This window comes from Ylistrum balloti, unplaced genomic scaffold (assembly GCF_031769215.1).
Source record: "Ylistrum balloti isolate Yb309-2 unplaced genomic scaffold, AGI_CSIRO_Ybal_v1 Utg370332, whole genome shotgun sequence".
Lineage (NCBI taxonomy): Eukaryota > Metazoa > Mollusca > Bivalvia > Pectinida > Pectinidae > Ylistrum > Ylistrum balloti.
In genome coordinates, this window is record NW_026782241.1 from 1,084,598 (window position 1) to 1,106,031 (window position 21,434).

General features: G+C 35.0%; 1 protein-coding gene across 1 annotated transcript in view; it reads left to right on the top strand.

The window, feature by feature from the left end:
* LOC132553488 (activated CDC42 kinase 1-like) overlaps positions 1-21,201 on the top strand; it is a 29,324-nt gene extending 8,123 nt beyond the window's left edge. Inside the window, exons 2-13 of the mRNA XM_060217735.1 lie at positions 2,321-2,450; positions 4,595-4,795; positions 12,723-12,875; positions 13,426-13,611; positions 14,206-14,297; positions 14,710-14,836; positions 15,175-15,321; positions 15,533-15,627; positions 16,272-16,366; positions 16,822-16,918; positions 17,858-17,946; positions 18,483-21,201. Of these exons, the coding sequence (XP_060073718.1) occupies positions 2,321-2,450; positions 4,595-4,795; positions 12,723-12,875; positions 13,426-13,611; positions 14,206-14,297; positions 14,710-14,836; positions 15,175-15,321; positions 15,533-15,627; positions 16,272-16,366; positions 16,822-16,918; positions 17,858-17,946; positions 18,483-20,551 (3,481 nt within the window). The 3' untranslated portion in view covers positions 20,552-21,201. The remainder of the gene's footprint in view (positions 1-2,320; positions 2,451-4,594; positions 4,796-12,722; positions 12,876-13,425; positions 13,612-14,205; positions 14,298-14,709; positions 14,837-15,174; positions 15,322-15,532; positions 15,628-16,271; positions 16,367-16,821; positions 16,919-17,857; positions 17,947-18,482) is intronic.
* The last annotated feature ends 233 nt before the right edge of the window (positions 21,202-21,434 follow it).

A 21,434-nucleotide genomic window follows, 5' to 3' on the forward strand; every position in this document is an offset into this window, starting at 1 on the left:
GAAACTTTTGTAATTATATATATATATATATTTGTTTGCATATATATATATATATATATTTGTTTGCAATTAACTAGTTATCTTTAATTGATATTTGGTATATATATATATATATTTGTTTGCAATTAACTAGTTATCTTTAATTGATATCTGGTAAATGATCTTATGAAAGGTAAGATTAACCATTCAGTATAATTAGGCTGTGACCCGGTCAGAGTGTTGGCCTATATAACCTCAGATGAAAATCCTGAGTTGCTTAGTTTGATGTTCTCTTACTTGGTGGTTCACTTAATGTTTCTCAGTGAGCTGAAAAATAGACTGGTCTGTTGTGGTTTGTGTCCCAGTGCAAGACACCATATCATAATTGATCTGGATGGCTTTTGATGGGCCTCCGGTATGTTGTTCAGTGAGGTTAGCCACTGGCTAGTACAAGGAGACCTATCTCAAAGTATCATTGGCTATCCATGGGCAATATAACTCAACAACCAACATTTCAGTTTAAATATTAGAATTTCCTGAAGAGTAGAAAAGATTTTTTTCTGACAATTAAGGGCAGGAATATTTTTCATGCAATGATCAACAATTTACATATACTATTTCTAATACACAAACTGTCAGATTTTCACAGCCTTCAGATGTTACTTAATGTAAACAAATTCACCAGTTTTATGGTTAAAGTGGCAAAGTTTTTGTCATGCCTCTCTCCCTAAATATCAAATACAAGGATCAGAAATCTGTGAAGGTTGTCTGGAGAATTTGATGATTTAACACATAAACAAATGTTTATACTTTCTGAAAAAAAACTTACTAACATTTCTGAGTATTATATATATATCAATTTGTGTGTATATGTAGCTGGGGAGAATTTAGGCAGGTTGGTGGCAGAATTTGATGATTTAAAGTGTAAACAAACTTTAACATTTATGATTGTAAGATTGTGCAGCTGCAGCTAACTGTGGGTTTTAGGGGAAGCTTAATGGACATGCTAGTCTGAATGACTGAAATGTAAACCTCAAACCAAGTATTAATCAGTGTTCCACACGCTTACATAGGTCATCACAAGCAGGAGGTCCAGACACATTAAGTATCCCTCACTTCCTGTTCAAGATTCACCAACAGATTCCCAAACAGATTTAATTCACGTTATAAAAAGACTACAGGTTTTCATATTAGTTGAAAACTTGTATGTTTTATCAAAGTTTATGATATTATAGGCATCTATATTGAAGTATCTACATGCGAAATATTTGATTTGAAGTGGAAATACTTGAAATTTCGAAAATTAACTCTAGGATTCAGGGAAAGTTTTCAAAGTTTGTCTAGGTTATGCTAGAAGTGTTAAAATGACAATTTTTTGTATTTTGATGGATTAAAAAAAATGTTCGTGTCAATATTTTTTTTAAAACATCAATTTTCCTTTTTGTATTTTGATAGATTTAAAATAACATACATGTCAATAGTACATTGTATCATCTGTAATTCACTTATGTCTTTCTTATGGTAAAATGTTGAGGTATAAGGCAGTTATTACAATCCCCATACACCAATGAGCATTAGTCTGGAAAATCAACCCAGTTAGCATAACTTTAGGGTAGGTTTGTGACATTTGGTTCATAAATTGTAATTGTACACCAACATCTGTAATAGCAGTCTTTTAATTGCACAAAATTTAATTTATTTTCTGGTTGTAAAACTGTTGAAATAATGAATGAAAAAAGTTTACAGACTTTTCAAAACATTTGCAGTATAAAAAGTGTTTTGGACTTTAAATGGTTTGTAAGTGTTCTGCTTGCTGCATTCACAGAGCAATATGTTTGGATGTAGCGTGGGAATTGTATAGATTTATTAACTGTTGTGTTGGTATGGCTATGATGATTAGTGGGTGGACTCGCTGATTAGAAACATGTCAAACTTAACCGCAGAGGGTGGAGCTGTTGGTGAAGATCGTGGGTGGAGTTTGTGATGGACTGTGTTTTCATTCAGTTGATTCAGCAGTGGCAGGTTTTACTGGTGGGGATAGACTTTATATTGCTACTGGTGATGAATGTTTGACTTTCGTGGATGGATGCTAACTTGGGGGATTGTTGCAGAGTTTCTGGTGGAGTCATATGAAAGTTTATTGCCATTGATGTTCTGATCTGATCAGTGTCGTTGGAGATCTTGCTGACATTTACAAATTTAAATTTGTCATGGCATTGGAATTTTCGCACAGGAATTCTTTGACCATTAAGTGTGGTCGATGACTTGAAATTATTTGACAATATTGACTGGTTGTGACAATGAAGTTATTTGAACGTCAGTGGAATACTTTACCTTCTAGGTTGGCTCATTTTGACTATGTCAAAGGAGAAGATTTGGAAAAGATTGGCATGGGCAAGCCAGCCATCCGTCGCCTCCTGGACACGGTGAAACGCAAAAGGACATCAAGGAAGTCGCGCATCTTAGAAAAGGTAAGTGACATGCATGTGAAGAATATCATATCTGATATTACCATGATTATTCTTGTGTCCTGTCAGCAACGTTTATTTTTGGCGGACTATTTTTCTTTTCTTTGAAAAATCACAGAGATGAGACTTTGGTGTTACTTCTCCCGTGTCGTTGACTTTGTGGTAACTTTTCATTTATCATAAAAGTCATATTTTTGTCTCCATTCTGGTGACGAGTGACATTTTTAGGGTAAAAATATCATACTTAAGTGAGTTTTGAGAGTTTGAGAATTTCCTAAATTTTCATTTGATATTTTACAAAGGCATCAATATTTAAACAAAACAACATAGCTTATATTATCTAAAGTTATATTTAGGGGAGGGAGAGATTCATTTTGGTATGTTATTCGATTCAGTTTTAAATATTTATATTAACAAAAGACAGACGTTAAAGATACATAATTGCTCCTAATTTAGATTTTAAAGCTTTGTATATTTTACATCAATTGTGCAACAAGTCACTCCAACTTGTAGTAATTGTGACAGAAGTCACTACAATTTGTAATAATTGTGACAGAAGTCACTCCAACTTGTTGTAATTGTGCAACAAGTCACTCCAACTTGTAGTAATTGTGACAGAAGTCACTACAATTTGTAATAATTGTGACAGAAGTCACTCCAACTTGTAATAATTGCGAAAGAAGTCACTCCAACTTGTAGTAATTGTGACAGAAGTCACTACAGCTTGTTGTAATTGTGCAACAAGTCACTCCAACTTGTAGTAATTGTGAAAGAAGTCACTACAATTTGTAATAATTGCGAAAGAAGTCACTCCAACTTGTAATAATTGCGAAAGAAGTCACTACAACTTGTAATAATTGTGAAGTAGTAATTGTGACAGAAGTCACTCCAACTTAAAGTAATTGTGACAGAAGTCACTACAACTTGTAGTAATTGCTTTTGTTGGGGTGGCTGGGATTCGCCACTGGGATATACTATACACTTTATTTCTAAACAATCGTGACCAGGTGACTGATTGTTCTGGTTGACAGACAAGTTGGACATCCATAACAACTGTGATATCTGACCACCTAAGTACAACTGATACACACAAATATCATCGTTTAACGATGTGATTGTTAAAAAATAAGAGTCAACCAGAATTATGAGCAATTACGAGGTGTTCGGATGGTGCAGAGGTAATGCACTCGCCTTTTCTCGAGGCATGTGTGTATGTTTAATTCCTAGAACGAACATAAAAAGGTATAGAATCTGCCCGACTGGTGGATATTCCACCAGTATTCGGATTTTATTCCTTCCTCGTTAAGATCCCCTTTGCGAATCCCAGCCACAATTAAACTCTAGTGCTCTGAGCAACTAATTGTAATTTTGTCTTTTTGTAAATTGATCCATGTCATGATATCAAAGTCCGAAACCACTTTCATCACAAAGATAAAAATAAGGTGATCATGCATGTTCACTTGAAAGCTTGTCATCAGCCTTATTTACTGAGAGCTCTTCTGAATGTTCATTTACATTTCTTCTGGACAGAACTTTATTAAAAAAATTTGAGTGTCATGATTTTTTTGTGAAAACCTAGATTGGATGTTTATCAGTGATTTCCTGCTTTTCCATGATGATGTTCTGTCAAGTTCCTTAAATATGTATACACATTCTGTTAGCACTGACTTTTAAGATTTGAAATTGATATCTATCCATTGTGGGTTTCACATCGATATTCCTTTGGTATGACAATAAGTCTGAAAAAGTCTTTCTCATTAGAAATCTTTCACTGGATTTTGTTCCTGTTGTTACTAAATATTAGCTAAATATAACCATGTTTTTGTTGATGGGGCCTCAGCGGAGGTTCGTGGTTCGCAGCTCCGTGACCATGGTGGTTGTTCTCAAGAAACTGAGAAATTTACTTATTTGTAGTTAACTTGACTTTGTCCTTTGGCAAGTTACTTTACCCTAATTTTTCTTCATGGCATAAAATGGGCCTCTTGTATGTTGTTCAGTGAGGTTGCCACCTACAACTACAAAGAAACCTGCCTCAAAATGACATTAGCTGTGCATGGAATGATAACAAATACGTTGGTAGGTTTAATATATCTAAGAATTGTACATGCATTTGAAAAAAAGATTATGTGTTCAAATTTCTGTTATAGATTCTGCCAAGCACCAAACCTTCTGAAAAGTCCAATGGAAGCAACAGTAAGAAAGCATCAGGTTCTCCGGTCAAGTATACAGGCGACCACACCCTCACATGTCTCATCAGTGAACGGTCACTAGAGCTGACGGTCAAGCTTGGTAACGGATCATTTGGTGTGGTTAGAAGAGGCTCATGGACAACACCATCAGGAAATAAGGTGAACTATTGTTTTCATTTTCTATCATGTCATTAACATATATGTATATCTGATTAAGGATAAATATTACTTCTTCATAACGTGCATACCTCCTTTCAAAAGAGTTCATCATGAAAAATTATCGTAAAATATCTTTATCATTAGTTGTAGTGCAATTTGGCAGAAGTAAACCCATGTTTAATAATAAGCCCACTAATTGGCTATTAAATAATATTGCATTAGGATGGATTACTGAAAGATGTCCTCTGCCCTCACTAGGACTCAAACTAGTGACCTGAAAACAATTTACCATTTGGCTAGATAGATATTCTCACCAGATGGCATGCAGTATCAAAGCAAGCTCTAAATCAAGACGACACCCTACCACAAGGCTAGGGAAAATTGAGTCACTAACCAGTGTTAAGATTAGCAGTACTCTCAACTTCTACAGAATAACCAACATTTTTGTTGTCCAGTATTAAGCCCACCCCCTGACTTTGAGTAAGAAGTAATGCGTTTACCTACCGACCATGGGCTTATTGCAATACTGTATAACACTTTACATTTTGCAAATAACATTTACTTGTGTTTTGATATCAAATTTTGGTGATCCCTGATAAACACCCCAAAAAGCAAATCTATCATACCCATGCAAAATATCTTACATCTGACGTTGTGATGACTGCCCTACCACCTGGTTATATCACATAGATGCCTCAGGTGAACGTCTAAGGTGTGTATTTCAATGCTCCCTACCCGTGGCTGTTTGTGTTTCTCACGAAGCTAAGATATGGAGAATCTGTGCTGACATGGTTGTGTCCTTCAGTAAGACACTTTATCCTTATTTTATTGTTGATGAGATGCAGACCTCCCATATGATGTTCAGTGAGGTAGCAAAAAACTACTACACCCGCTTCATCCTTGATCACTTTAGAAATAAAAAGCTTGTGCACACAAACCCCTGAACAGTTATTTATCATTCAACTGGTGCTGTCATTGTCGGAATACACCTGCCACATATATTTTTGCTGTTTTTGGCAGTATTGGAAAACAGCTGTATTTTAGCATGTGCAGTAATTGGACATAATCACTTTCTGAATTTACTTTAAAATTACATTTAAAGATATGATATCTCTTGAAAAACCATTTTTATATGTTGTAATGAACAACTTTATTTACGGGACAGAAAAACATGAGTGGCTCACCAGAGGCCTGCCACTGCTGTCTTTCGTCACTTTCTGCAAAATACAGCTTATATTTCAAAACACTAACATTTCTCTATATTTACACATAGCATCACAACACCAAGGGCTACAAGTGGTTACATCTTGGTGGTCATTGATTAGGGTTAAAAGGTCAAAGGTCACCTTCAATGAATCTACAAATAAAAAGCTTGTGTATAAGTTGGAGGTTACCTGGTATCTGAGCCCCTGTTCATTTTGTTTATACTATACTGTTGTATAAATAAAGGCGTATAGACATCACCACCATCTCTTGTAATCCAACAACAGCGGCAAGCAAACCTTGCTGTTTGAAGTAATTTTTTGATCATATTGATTCAGTTTGTCCTCATGGAAGCCAAATGTATTGATCTCTATCAATGTTATGTAAGAGTTATTCTGACAGTAGAGAAATCATGTCTATAGCTCAGTGCCCAACTGTGTTGTTATATTGTGCATTTACATTTTACTACCTGATCCCTAAAACCATATTGAACCCAACTTAAATGATTGAGTTGTTTCTTCCATAATACTTTCGGGGGGAGGGGGGATGTAAGGAGTGGACTATTGATTTTGTAATCATGAATGGGTTTTTTGGCAATAAACTAGTTTATTCCACATGGCAGTGCTGAGTAGATCTTTTGCAGAAATATGCCAATTATTTTCTTTTTGGCCTGTAATATTTTTGTCAAAACGTCTTTAAAGAAAAGGCACTGAAAAGAGACTGTAGTGTTCTTTGTATGGTGGTGGTACCTGCTTTGAATTTCCATTCTAAGTTTTGCATTCAAAGATCTGTTATGGGATCAAGTTAAACAGAACTTGGGGTATAGCTAAATCTCATAGTGGACATCTCACCTCAAGAAATCCATCATTTACAAAATAAATTTAAGATTTTATGATCCAGCAATGCTTAAAAGTTAGGGATGCTAGTAATATTTACTGAAAAGTTTTGTCTAAATTTTAGTGTGTTTCAAACATTTTGTTAAAAAAATTGCTGTACTTATTATGTATAGGTAATATGGTTGACAAACGCCTCTGGTCAGTGTTTATAAATTTAAAAATCCCTCCCCACCCCTTAATGGCAGGGTCCATGGTCACCAAATCATGTTGAGTCTATTAATCAGAGGGTCCATCTATCTGTTGTCTGACAATCCTTAATATCGTTATTTCTTGAGATAAACTGGAGGGATCATTATCCAATTCCATTTGAAGGTTTTCATTGATCTGTAGTTGTGCTATTTTCAATTTTGGTTATGAAAGGTTTTTTTTTTTTGTTACTTTGTGAGGAAAACTGGATGGATGTTTTTCAGATTTTATACGTAGGTTCCCCTTAGTTCACTTGTTTATTTTCAGAGAAATCAGAAAAACAAAACAAAATGACCGACAGGTTGTCATCTTGGATTTGAAGATTGAAGATAATTATTTCCATTTCTTATGAGAATTTTCAAATTGCATATTATTAAGCAAGGGAATGGAGAAAGAATAGAAGAGAAAGGAAAGGTTCCAAGTTTTGAAGAAGAAATAGATACCAAACCATTGGGGATACTGAGATCCCTCTGGGACCTCTTGTTATCATTTTCCCCTATAATAAGCCCATCAGGGCCCTGAAATTTATCTCTATCACAGATTAGGGGAGCTAGCTTATTACCAGACATGGGCTTATTTCCAGGTAAAAATGGGAAGTTATTTTTAGGACAGTCAACAAGTTACCTTATTGACGGTAATAACAAAGTAATACTGTATGTAACGACGTAGTATCATACAGATTTTATTTGATGAAGAAATGTTTATCATATAATTTAAGTGTGAACATTATCGTGTTGTAAAACATTTTCGGCAAAACTGCTGTTCGATATCTTCTTTGTGTTAATATTATCATTTCCAGTGAAAATATGAAGTTGTTTGAATAAAAAAAAACCTATTGCAGCTTAGGAATTCTACTGATTTCAAAAGCCAGAAATAAAGTTGAGAAATTAGAAATTCCACTTCAAAATTAGTGATAAAATGCATACAACCCAAAAATAAAGGATGTTTAAAATCCATAAAAACAGGGCATGGTCAGGATGTAATATCTTAAATATGATGTTTACGAACAAACTGATATGTTATGCACAATATATAGCTACATTGTATACACCCAGTATCAGCCAGGGGATGTTAATGTTTCGGTCTTCAGATTTCCTCACTTTCCTACACGATGCACCTGGGCCTGGTATAACATAGTTAAGGCAATCTTATCATCATTTCCTGTGCTAATTTGAAGTTCCTTTAAACACCATGCAAATATATCTTTCAAATTGGCAGAAAAAAATTGTATAGTTTTATAATCTGTTAATTTGTATTCATGTGCTGATAAACGTATATTTTTTGTACTTTTTTCTTCAAATTAAAAGGTTTTTGATGTTTAAAAAGCTGGAGACTGTTATAATGGCCATGTTGTTTATGAATGAAGTGATTATACGTAGACTGCAGTAGATCACCCATAAGCGTGAAGATACAAGCCCAGCCCAGGAAATAATCAAAAACATCAAAAGAAAAATAATTGAAGCATTAATGAAAAGACATTGATTGATAATACTATATGTATAAGGACATGCAATGAAACATAGATTATTAACCAGAATTTATATATGAAAACGATTATTTTATTTTTATGCCTCAAAGTTCAAAGATTGGTGGACATATTGTTTTTGGTCTATCTATTTGATACCACATTTATGACCTTGACCTTTTGGCCTACTTATTAGCGTGATAGTTTCCATCAATTTAATTGGAATCTTTTTTGTCAGTTTTGACTCATTATAATATTAACTCATGACTCTGTATTGGAATAAAATGACAGGTAATTATGATGAAATATTCTGGACTGTTTCGTTTTCATTTTTCCTAAATTTAAACAGTACATTTAGCATTGAGTTGATTGTTAGATAATGTATTACAAGAAGGATTTATTGGGTGGGATTGTTGGGTAAACTTTATTTATTTTACAACAATTGGGAAACAAGTTATTTCAACTTATGTTAATCACTCTTGTTGGCCCGTATGTAAGCACGCGAGGGGTATTGTTGCTCCACTATCTTGACAGGATGTAGTTTATAGATCAAAATATCTTGTTAACCAATCAATGAGCAGGAAGCTGTTTGTATTCTGCTATGAAAGTTGAAGCAACCCAGTTTTTTTATAGCTAATCAGAGATGTAGTTTGTTGTTGTTTCAATTTCTGTATATACACTACCACAGAGTGTTCACTAGGCAATGAAATATGAATTAAAGTACACACTTTGATAAGAAAAGTGATGTAGTTTATCAATGATTCTGATCCAATGATAAATAAATTATAGGTACAGAGTGGGTCATTGGGTCGATGGGTTTTAGTGCAGTATCTAGTTTACACGTGATAGAGTTTGACATCGAGTGTGTTCTGACATCAGGTTGGGGTAGGCATCACTATAATCTAATGATCTGGCACTCCTAAACAGCTGACGTGTTGATGTAGGATCACTCAAAAGTTTGATTTCCATTTTTTTGCTGGAGAAGATAAATGTAATTTGAAACTTTGAGGACACACCAAGCATGGCAGGTTTATAGTGGGGCTGTGCTTTCACTTACGCAGGCATCATGTGAAATATTGATGAACGTTATTTGTACTGTTAAGTTTACATGCACTATATACATGTATATAGAGAATGCAGATTTTGAAAATTTAAATTATATGGTACTCTGACTTATGAGCTTACATTATAACTCTTTTGTAAATGGAAATTGTGTTCATAGAATAAAAGTTCTTATAACACAACCAGGAAAAGAATAGAGTGTGACATTTTGATGACTACATGGTCACCTTCATCATTAAACAAAGCATAGCAGAATTGACTACAGTACATTGGTACCATCTTGAGCATTTTTTTGTCTATGATCTGTTTACCACCTTGTCACACTATTTTCGATCCGAGTATACATAGGATTATAGTATAGCCAAAAAAGTTGGTCGATTCCCTACCATCTTGTATACTACATACATCAGTGCTAGTATGCTCCAGACTGGTCATTTGTCTGATGAAGATGACCGTGTAGTCATTGAAAAGTCACAAGAATTTCTGTTCTATTGACATTATCTACCTGAAGAAACTGTTCCAAAAAAGGAAATGGTGTTCATTTTGTGATTGTGTTTAGGATCAACAACAGCACATACAACAATAGAAGGAAAACACCTCTAAAATAAAACTGTACGGGGGTGCTTACTAGAATAAATACCATATTTATACTGTGACAAGCCCTGTGAATGATATGACTGTGAATCATTGGGTATGCTTTTTATTGAAAATAGCATTAGCCGCTTATTCTGCTAAACAACAACAAATATGAATGAGCTTATTACCAGACATGGGCTTATTGTCAGATAAACACAGTGACCTAATTTCTGATGTGATGATGAAACACCATGTTTTGACCTAATTCTTAATCTGTTAGAAAAAAAGAACATGTTTATAAACAAAGTTCATAAACTTTCATAAAAGTATAATCAACAACAGTTGAACTGTTCTTTCAGTATCAGAAATTTGTTTCTGATAATAAGAACCTTAATTTGTTTCAAAGGAATATTATTTCTTTCATCTTTTTCAAAAACATAATCTGAAAATTTGTTTGTCTGTGTGTGCACATGGACAAGACCATAGCTTCGACTATCCCCAGAGTCAGGAACTAGTTTTAAGAGACAGATATTGGTGAAAATATAACATGAAAAAAGGTGCTGATATATGGTATATATAGATAAAGTGCTCGGTAGACATTGATACCCCATTACACATTCCACAGTTCAGCGATAAACCATATCTTTTTTGTTTTTCGCGGTTGATTATGATCATTTCAAAATGTCTATTACCTTTTTTTTTGAGTTTTCAAAATTGATAGGCTGATACAATAACTGACAGCCTGCAGTTATGCTTAAGTGAAATCACTTGTTGTAAGGGAAGGCACGATTCCTACAGATAAGATGTTTACTTCCAATCTTAACAGTCATTCGTCTTTTACGAGTCTCGGAATATGTCGGTCAGACGATAAAATTTTTCTTAAAAAAAATGACTTGGTTGACAGAGTTATATGTTTTTGTACATTTTTTTAAACATTCCAGATAATTTGTATGTTGCTTCCTTCAGATAGTGTGTGTGTGTCAAATTTTATTTCTAGATATTCTTTTTACAATATACCAACACAGTCCACATAGTCTACATGTGCAGCATTCACTCTTTCCATCTGTCACACTTGAATGGTTTGGCATGTTTAGGTCTAGATCTCATGCAATACATTATGCATTTATGCTGCTGATTGGAGTGAAATATGAAGATTTATTTATCAAAGTTGACATATATATCGAGCCAGCATAAGCAAGGGCCATAAATTGTCTTAAGTGACACTTTCAGGCTTACAATTTCCAGTTGCTTGAAGAGTTTTGTACAATTCAAAGTTCAGGTTCTTGCAGAAATTTCCTTTAAACAGTTCTAATTTGTGATTTTTTAAAAATATCGTTTTTAAGAATCGGATTGATTTTGATGACTTTTCTATTATAAGACTTATCCATCGTTTGTTTGTCTGTCATTTTGTAAGAAATCAGAACTTATGGTCCAAGACCCATAACTCCTACCAACTCTAAAGACAGGTTACAAATAGGGGGAGGGGATGTGCACAATGGGTTGACCTTATCACAAGAGGACATGATATTACATTTTGTAAATGTCATCAAATCAAATACACTGTTATATAAGTGAGGTATTCACGTAGAGTGATTGTGGTTGTTTTAGGACGATGATATGTTTCATAGTTTCTCTGAATTAAGTTTGTTAAAAAAAATATAAAAAGTAAAACACTTAAACCCAAATTACTCACATGTTTCTGAAGCTGATTAGATTTAATGTTGATCCCCATTGGTCAAAGTGGTGATAGGAGCATGTCATTACTTGTAGATATATTTTATGTTGTTGTTAATAAAACACCAAACATCTGTCACACGATTCTAAGGGAAGTAACCACAGTGTCGTTTTATTTACTGTTATAGATTCCATTAAGACATGGTCTATATGTACTGGGAGAGGTTTTAGTAAAATGTTACTGATTCTGATCTCAGATATATAGCACAATTAGTACCAACCATATAACACACAAAATAACACACATCATATACACTGTGTCATCATGTAATGTGTTTATTTTACACCTAGCTGTGATTGGCTGAAGTTTCAATTGCTTCATTTGTGACATCATATCTGTAAGATGACATCTTTAATGCATCGTAATGTCAACTTGATTGGTGTCATGTATTGATGCATCATAGATATGATATCAAGGAACAATTCATAACTTTTCCAATCCGAGAAAATTATAATACATTGAATTCATTACATTGCTAAGAAAGATGAACCAAAATAAGTGGCACAAATACTGATGATATTGAGAGAAAAAGTCACCAATTTCGATTTTAAATCAGAGAGTTTTATGTTGAATTATTTGAGATTTATGAAACTGTTTACTTCATTTAACCATGCCAGTCAGACTCAGTATTAGGAATTATGTAATTGCTTGTAAGTTTCATATAATTGGAAACACATGGCTTCATACATATGTAACTTGAGATACTTTGAGTGATATCACACAATTATACTTGATACTTTTCCATTTTCATTGCAGTAGATTTGTATATTATTTCTTATGTTAGCTATTTGTTTTTCATTACAGAAAAGTGTCGCCGTTAAGATCCTCAGAAATGATGCTTTGTCTCAGCCAGGTGCCTTTGAAGATTTTGTGAAGGAAGTGAATGCCATGCATATGCTGGACCATCCCAACCTGATACGACTCTATGGAATTTGTCTTTCCTGTCCCCTTATGATGGTAACGTCTGTTCATGTATTAAAACTGTATCTATATTTATTTGATAACAATGAGAAACAAGTTATTAAACACTATTGTTTGCCTGTATGGAAGGGGTTTTATTGTGGGAGGGAATTGAGGTAACTGGTTAAACCTATGTAGTCAGACAGGTGACAATCAAACACCTATTGCATTGGTGAAAGACACCATTCAAGCATTAAAGATGTATCTATTTCTAGTTATCTTCTCTTTCTGCCACTCGGATTTGTGTTGCCTTGGTAACATTTCCTTGTATCCCTGAAAGTATCATTAAGATATCTAAAACATTTCTCAGATTAACAATAATATCATTCTATTCTCCTTCCTTTCAGTCTTAAAGATTTGTTGACAAAATGGACAAAATGTGTTTCATAAAACTACTAAGACTACTTAAACTGCTGAAACATCAACGGTTATACAAACATGCTGTTTGTCTCTTCTACTAAGAATACATCAGAATACATTCTATCTTGTCTCCATTACTACTGGGACATGTGTTTTACCTACCACTATATTGATGATCTTTCCTTAGGTGACTGAGCTGGCACCAGGTGGCGCCCTTTTGGACAAGTTACGCAAGGAACAGGAGAAATTGTTGATCAGTACTCTGTGCGAGTATGCCATTCAGATCGCCACCGGCATGAGTTTTTTGGAGTCTAAGAGATTCATACACCGTGACCTTGCCTGCAGGAATGTACTACTAGCATCAGAAGACAAGGTATGGTGAATGTCCATTCATAAGTATGTATGTATGCTACAGAAGGATTACTAATGTGGATTTGAAAAAAGAAAAATATATATGTATGTATATGTATATATGTGTATGTTAACCCAATTGTATATGTTATGCATTAAAAGTATGTAGTCAGGATTGGTCAGTTGGTATAGTGTTGGTATATAAATCCTTGGGTGAAGATCTGAGGTGTGTGGTTTGATGCTTTGTACCAAACATGATTGGTTTTCCTTAGGATACTTAGTAATGAACTGGTCTGTGCAGTCATGGTTGTGTCCCTTGGCAAGAACTATTCCCCCAAATGCTGAGAGTGTCATGAAATAAGCCTCCTGTGTGTTGCTTAGTGAGATAGCCATCAGCTACTATAGGAAAAGGTGTCTCAACATGGCCCTGGTTGTTGGCAAGTAATAAACCCAGCAAACAGGCAAAGCTACTTAAAGTTAGAATTCATATATATATTTTACCATTTTTTTACCATATCAACAATTTGATGGAACATTTCATTCGACATAAATATCAAAGATGTCTGATGAAAAATTGTATAGCTTATTCTATCTATATGATTACTCATCCTTTCAGATAAAGATTGGAGATTTCGGATTGATGAGAGCACTCCCCAGTCAAGAGGATCACTATGTCATGTCAGAGCAGAAAAAAGTACCATTTGCCTGGTAAATTACACTGTATTTTTGGTCTTTGCTAGTGTTACAGTTGTTTTTAAAGAATTTGCATTTTAGAATTGTTAAATGTTGCCTAATCTTATTTTGTATCAATGAAAGATTTTATAAACAAGATATTTTGATGGTTTCTGTAACGGTATGAACATCAACAGTATCCATAGTAGTGAAAAGCAGGGAAACTAGAAACAATCTGAACACATATCTTAATTGCAGTATTTTGTTATGATCCATGAACATTCTGCAATGACTAAAATTTTAATACTTTTTAAATATAGTGAATAAAGTTTAATAATTGCTTAAATTAGGTTACCCCCTCCCTCCCCAAGTCTCCTCTTTCTCACAAGAAAATGAACTGTAGTTACCTCCCTTACCTGATTCTATTTCCATCTTGTTCCGCCTGTAGGTGTGCGCCAGAGAGCTTGAAATCTCGCCAGTTCTCACATGCCAGTGATACCTGGATGTTTGGGGTGACACTGTGGGAGATGTTCACATATGGACAGGAGCCATGGATGGGTTACAATGGATCACAGGTGGGCATTAGGAAATTTTTATGGTCAGATTTTTAAAACAATTTTGCTTTCATAAAGATGATTATAGAGACATTTGAATGAAAAAATACTTAACTATTTCCCACAGGGAACAAAGTTCTTCAAAAGAAACCTATTTGTGAAATTTCAGTTTTATTCTCACTGAGCCCAAATGATTATTTTTTATAAACCTTCTATGAAATTGATTGTGAAAACATTTAATATTATTTCTTACTCATTGCATCTTTGAAAGTCTATCGAATAGGAATTAAAACAATTGTATACATTTTTTGTTTGCTCATATATATATGATAAATGAAATATTTTTTCTGCTGTTACAGATTTTACACAAGATTGATGTTGAAGATGAAAGACTACCAAAACCTGCACATTCCCCAACTGACATTTACCAACTCATTCTGCAGTGTTGGTCATACGAGGCAGAGAGACGACCCACATTTGTGGCTCTGAAGGATTTCCTGACTGAGGTACAGTAGTACACCATGATTCTAAAAACACTTCATTGAAAAAGATAATTCATCTGGATGGAACGATTTTCAGGTTAAAGTCATACATTATATGGGGAATTTATCTGTACGATAATATTTTGTAGAAAGGTGAAATAGTATTTTCTTTTACTGCAAAAACATTTCATACTGTTTAAATAAATAAGTAATATATCCCGTGTTTTTTGTAAAGGTGAGACCACCTGATATGAAGGTCACTCAAGCTTTCTGTGAGGTCGGTAAACTTGAGATTGAGGAAGGCGATTATGTAACAGTCATTGATGGCAGGTATGTACAGCAATAACTTTTTAAAAACATCTCATCCTCCTGTAAGTTTTAGAATTATCTCCCTTGAAACACTTGCAATTTTGAGATGATACAGAAAAAATCAGAACTACATAAGTAACAAATGCTTTCTTTTCAAACGTTCTGTTGTCTAATCTATCATTCTGAATTAACAATGTATTTAGTAAACCAAGATCTCTATAGTAAATCCTGTAGATATATTAATTGTGAGAGAATTTGTGCGATGAATCAAGTAAAAAACAGAAAATACTAATTTGTAATCTAAGAATAGACTCCTTTTATCCCCCACCATGTTATATGAGAGTGGAGGACATATTTGTGTTGGTGTTATGTATATTTTTCTGTCCAATACTGTATACTACCATTGTGCTACTTCCATCTCATTCTAAATCAGTTTTATATCTATGGAATCTCTCAGCTGATCTGGTTCATATACACCCTGGTAATATCATGACATCAAGTTCTAAACCTAATACTATTAAGGTTATCAGTCAAGGTCAAAGGGTCAAAGGTTACATTTCGCAACTTATGCAAATTCATCAAACAATGATCTTGTGCATGGTAGTGGAGGTATTTAAATCTTAAGAGATATTTTCCGGTTTTAATACAAGATGTTTACTTTACAGACCAGATTGTTACTGGTGGAGGGGCCAGAACAAGAGGACAACCAGAATTGGTACATTCCCACGTCAGTGTGTGGACCCTCAGAGACGTCTCGCTAGTAAGTCATCTCGTAGTTGTCATTTTACATACTGTTATCAAATATAAAATCAAGTCTTCTTCTTACTTCAGATTCTGTATGAACTCAGTCAATATTCCATAACAACAAAACTGAAACCTGAAAGAATTTTATGTGGAGAGTGATCTTGAAGAATTTTATCACCACATCAAAAAAAATCGCTCTTGTCTTTAAAACATATCAATAGTGTTTATCATTAATTTTTGGCATCATACAACACATGTCAGTACTTATGTCATCACTGTGAAAGTTAATAGTAAATAAAACAACTTTAATCTTTATCAAACAAGCAGAAGTTTCTTGAAGGAGATTCTACTTATTTTTTACTACAGTTGGATGCAGAGTAGACACATCTGTTTTGATATTTTGAAACTTCTTCTTATTGTATGTATCAGTTATTAATTTCTGTTACTGACAGCAGAGAGGTTATGTTTCAGGCAATGATATCAGCAAGCCACTGAAAAACAGTTTTATACATACTGGTCATGGTGATCCAGGCGGCAAGAACTGGGGGGATCCAGGCAAGATTGATGAGTATGTATAAATAGGCTTCCCTGAATTTCTGTAAACATTTATGTTTCAGTAATGATCTTGTTTTAGCACTTTGCGAGCTGTAATTGTTGTGCTATAACATAACTGTGCCAATAGCAGTTTCTATATGCTATGTAATACTTAATATTGTGGATGTGCCAATTTATCATTGTGATAATTTGCTAAAGTTTGATTGCCCACTGAATTATGATCATGGTTCCCGATTGACTCTAAGGTCCATTAGATTTTTAGCCTACCTTCAGCTAGATCGAATCACCCTATGTCCGTGGTCTTTTGTTCTTCTGTAAACAATATTTGTTATTGCTTTTTCTTGAGATGTACCTGATAGATCTTTCTCAGATTTCATTTGTCAGTTCCCTGTAGCCCCTATTGTGCCTTTTTACTATTTGGAGTGATTAGAAATACAATAATGGCTGACAGAGACCATCTTTGGTTTGGCAGTTAAAAAATCATTATCAGTATTTCTTGAGAAAAATGTTTAAATTTCATATAATTCAAAGCAAAAAGATAGGAAAAGAGAGAAAAGGAGGGGAAAGGTTCATCTTTTAAAGTGGAAATAAAGATCAAGCAATGCTTGTATCAAAATCACTCTGGGACCGATTGTTGACATAAATCATGTCTGTCATATCAAGGTTGAATAAAAAAGGAATGGACTCTTAAAATATTTCAAGATATTACAGGTGGCTTGTACTTGAATCAATGCATGGCAGAACTATTAGGCTTCTTATCATATAGAGATAGTGTTTTATATTGATTTATCTTGTAATAGTGCTCTGGTATAGTAATTTTCTTTAACAGGGTGTAAAAATGACTTAAGTTGGAGCCTAATGTTTTGTTTTTACATCTTGCCTATAAACGAGTGTTTAATGTTGGTCATTTATTATATAGATTAGCATTAGCCTTGTTTTTTTTCTATGACAGAGTTTACCTGAGGAACCCAATGGAGCCACCTGACCTCCAAGAAGTTGTTCATGATGTTCGTCCAACGCAGCTTCCTAGTCGCAGTAAAAGTAGTGTTAATTTTTGTTATGTCTGAAAATAATAATTTCTTTCATTATGTTGAAATGAAGGTACCTGAATATCTCAAAACGTTTTTTTTCGATTCACTTCTTTCATTAATTAGTCCCCTACCAGTGAAACATTGTTTAAGTCTGTACTTTAGAGTTATCTGCCCTTGATAAGCGGGAATTGATTTTTTTTTGTCATTTATTTGTGAGGATGGCATCATGATAGAATGACAAATTTTCTTATACCAACTTATGACGTAACAGTTAATGTCTGCTCACTAGAGTAGATAACTCTGAATTACGAAAAGACAGAATACCAGAGATCAAATCTTATCCTCTCAACCCGTTACAATACTAGGGATTGAATGGTCTTAAAGAGTTCACATCGAACATTCTTTTCAAACTTTCATTTATTTTATGTTGACTACTTGGCGACTTAAAAAATCTTCTGTGTAAAGAAAAAAAAATTATAATATGAAAATTGCACAGGCCCAATAACAAAAATGAATACCTGAAATGTGTGACTTTCACTTTTACAGGGCCATTTACCAATCAGTTCAAGATGTTCAACTATAATAAGTTGGTTAACGAAGAATCCGGAAGTGCTTTTAAACCCACGGCAGTAGGCAAGGCCACTGCAATAGTAACAGCCACAGCCAGTAATCCTTCTACCCCTACCGGACATGGCAACACATTTCCTAGGGTATCTAAAAGTGTTCCCACGCCTGACGACAAACCTCTGATTGATTTGAGTGATGAGTTAGAGAGTACTGATTCACAATTCGCCATGAAACAGTCAGCACCAAGTACAATATGTTTGTTTGATTCCCTTCTCAACAACTCGGCTACACAATATGGGAATGTTGAGCTTCAGAAACCTTTACTACATGACAACACGACATCATCAGATCCATTTGAGGTGCATAATTCATTAAAAGTGATATTTCCGTCAGGTGTACAGAACTTGTCCGGCGGTGTAAAGGGGACTCAAAGTGTGAACACGTCTGTGAAAGGAACTAATAGCCTGCCTGGTTCCTTGAAACATAATCCCACAAGACCAGCAAGGCATCCTATTGTGTACAGTCGGACACATTCTACAGAGGAAAAAGTGACTAATGTGAAAAAAGAGGCACATTCAGCTGGGGCTCCTGTGCCGCCACCAAGGGGGGATAACTCCGGATATGATACGCAACCAAGTACTGTGAAAAACAGCTCTCAAAGTGCAGCATATGCTGACAAGAGTTATTCTGATTCAGCAGAAGATAAACATGATTCGACAAATGTGCAATCCAACAGTGAATTTCCAGAGAGTAAGATTACCATTTCCAAGTCACCTTGCCATAATGCTTCAGTATCATCACATGTTTCCATGGAATCTAAACAAATTGGTCATTTTGACCAAGGAAACATCGGTGTATGTGAAAAAGACAAAGGAAAAAACTCACAGAAAACTGATCGAGCCTTTGATTGGTTGAAAGATGCAATAAGTAATTTTTCTGTGGCGTCATCAGACAAGCGATGTGTTGGTGTGCCACCTATGTACGATGATGTTCCAGTTGAGGAGCAAAACAACGTCAGTGTAGTCAAACCAAAACCCTGTTTTGCTGGAATGGTTTCGCATAGCTCTATACCCAGGTATGACGAGGTTCCAACCGAAATTGACATTTCTGACATCAAACAGCAGGAGCACTATGCTCCCCAGAGCACGTTCTCAGATGCAATGAGTTGGGATTCATTTGATTCAGACTTTGATGATGACCCTGTGACTGGCAGTCTTGCGGCTTCGGCTCCAGTGGCTGTAACTGAGAAACAACCAGAAAGTGAGGGGGAGGATGCACCCCCTCCCCTACCCCCCAGGGATTACTTGTCGAGTAGTTTGGACACAGGGAGGGGGAACTATTGTACAACTAAAGACAAACCAAAACCTAGAATCTTTCCTATGGTGCAAGATGGGAAACAGTTGAGCCATACTCATTATTTTCTTATCCCATCGCGGGATGAAAAGAAAGACAGTTATTCCCCAAACACTGCGGAAGTCAAACCTTTCATGGTGGACGGGTGCCATGTAGACAATTCGTTACAATATAACAGGTCAACGTCCCGGCATGACTACCAAAATCTCACAGAAGTCCAGATCAGTGCCAAACGTCATTCGTCTGCAAGTGATGATTTGTCTTGGACGGGGATGACAGGAATGAAAGCAATCAACCAAGACACGGATTCTCGTAAATTTTCCCCAAAGAGTAATAAGGTTGGGAATTATCCTGGTCCTAAACGTTCTCAGCCACGCTCCATGCCACGTCCTAGTTACAACACCTCTGTTGATCCAGGCATGATGTCATCCTCACCGAGAGAAAAAGTTTTCCATGTGATGAACAGTGTACTCGGAGTGACGGATGACGAATGTCATGCTGCGCTCTGTCACTGCCACTGGGATATTGAAGAATCCATAAGATACCTCAAGGTGGAACAACTCTTCAGACTTGGGGTCACCTCACGTACACATTGTGAGAGTTTACTTAAAGCATTGAATTGGAATTTAGAACTTGCTAGTTCTGTGATGCTTGATGAACTGAAATCTGCCGTATCTATGGAATCTACTGTGTAACATCATTATTGTTCATTCTGTTACATTTGATTTAATTGACTTTTGTCATGCCTCGTTGGAGATAAAACCATTAATTTGCCTGGTTGTTTTCATTTTTCTTGTGAAAAACATGTTTATCTTTATTGTTCCAGTAACCTAACCAGTTTCCAATCCAACTGGAATTTTTTTCTTTAATTTTTCACTGGAGATGCAGGACAAATTCATCAAAACGATGCATAACTTTTTTAATACATTAATTTTACACACATTACACATCTATGGATTGTCAGGTATTGAATGTAGTGATAGGCAGATCGTTGTAGACCACTTTCAATTGTCAGTGCTATTTACTCTCATTGCTTTTTTTCTTTTAATGAACTCACATTTCTCAGCAACATTGTATGGGAATAGCAACATTATTTTGATAAATTTCAGGGCACTTTCAGTATATTTGAAACAAGATTTCTACCACAGCAGGTAGGGTGTTGTTCAGTTCCTAGGGTATGAATTAATCGTAACGACTGTTTTATAAGTCTACACCTCACATGAAGTAAACTGTTTATGTGTTTTGATTGGCTGTCATAGTGAACTTTGACAGTAAGGACACTTCACACACTCAAGGAAATAAAACATGCAAGAAATAGATCACATTTTTTAAAATAGTAATTTGATATTTGTAGAGATTTCTATCGATCTATTGCCATAAAGGTGACATACCTTGTCATCTTTATGGCAATAAAAGTTAGTGTTATGATTTGAAGTGACTTACAATATTTCTACATATTTCTGAAATTGTCAGGTTCGCATATTAGTGTTATTTCACTATAGGTCATATCATTTCGCCCCAACTGATGCCATAAACAAAACACATGTTGGTACAGAACAAGTCAGTTTATCCTCAGAC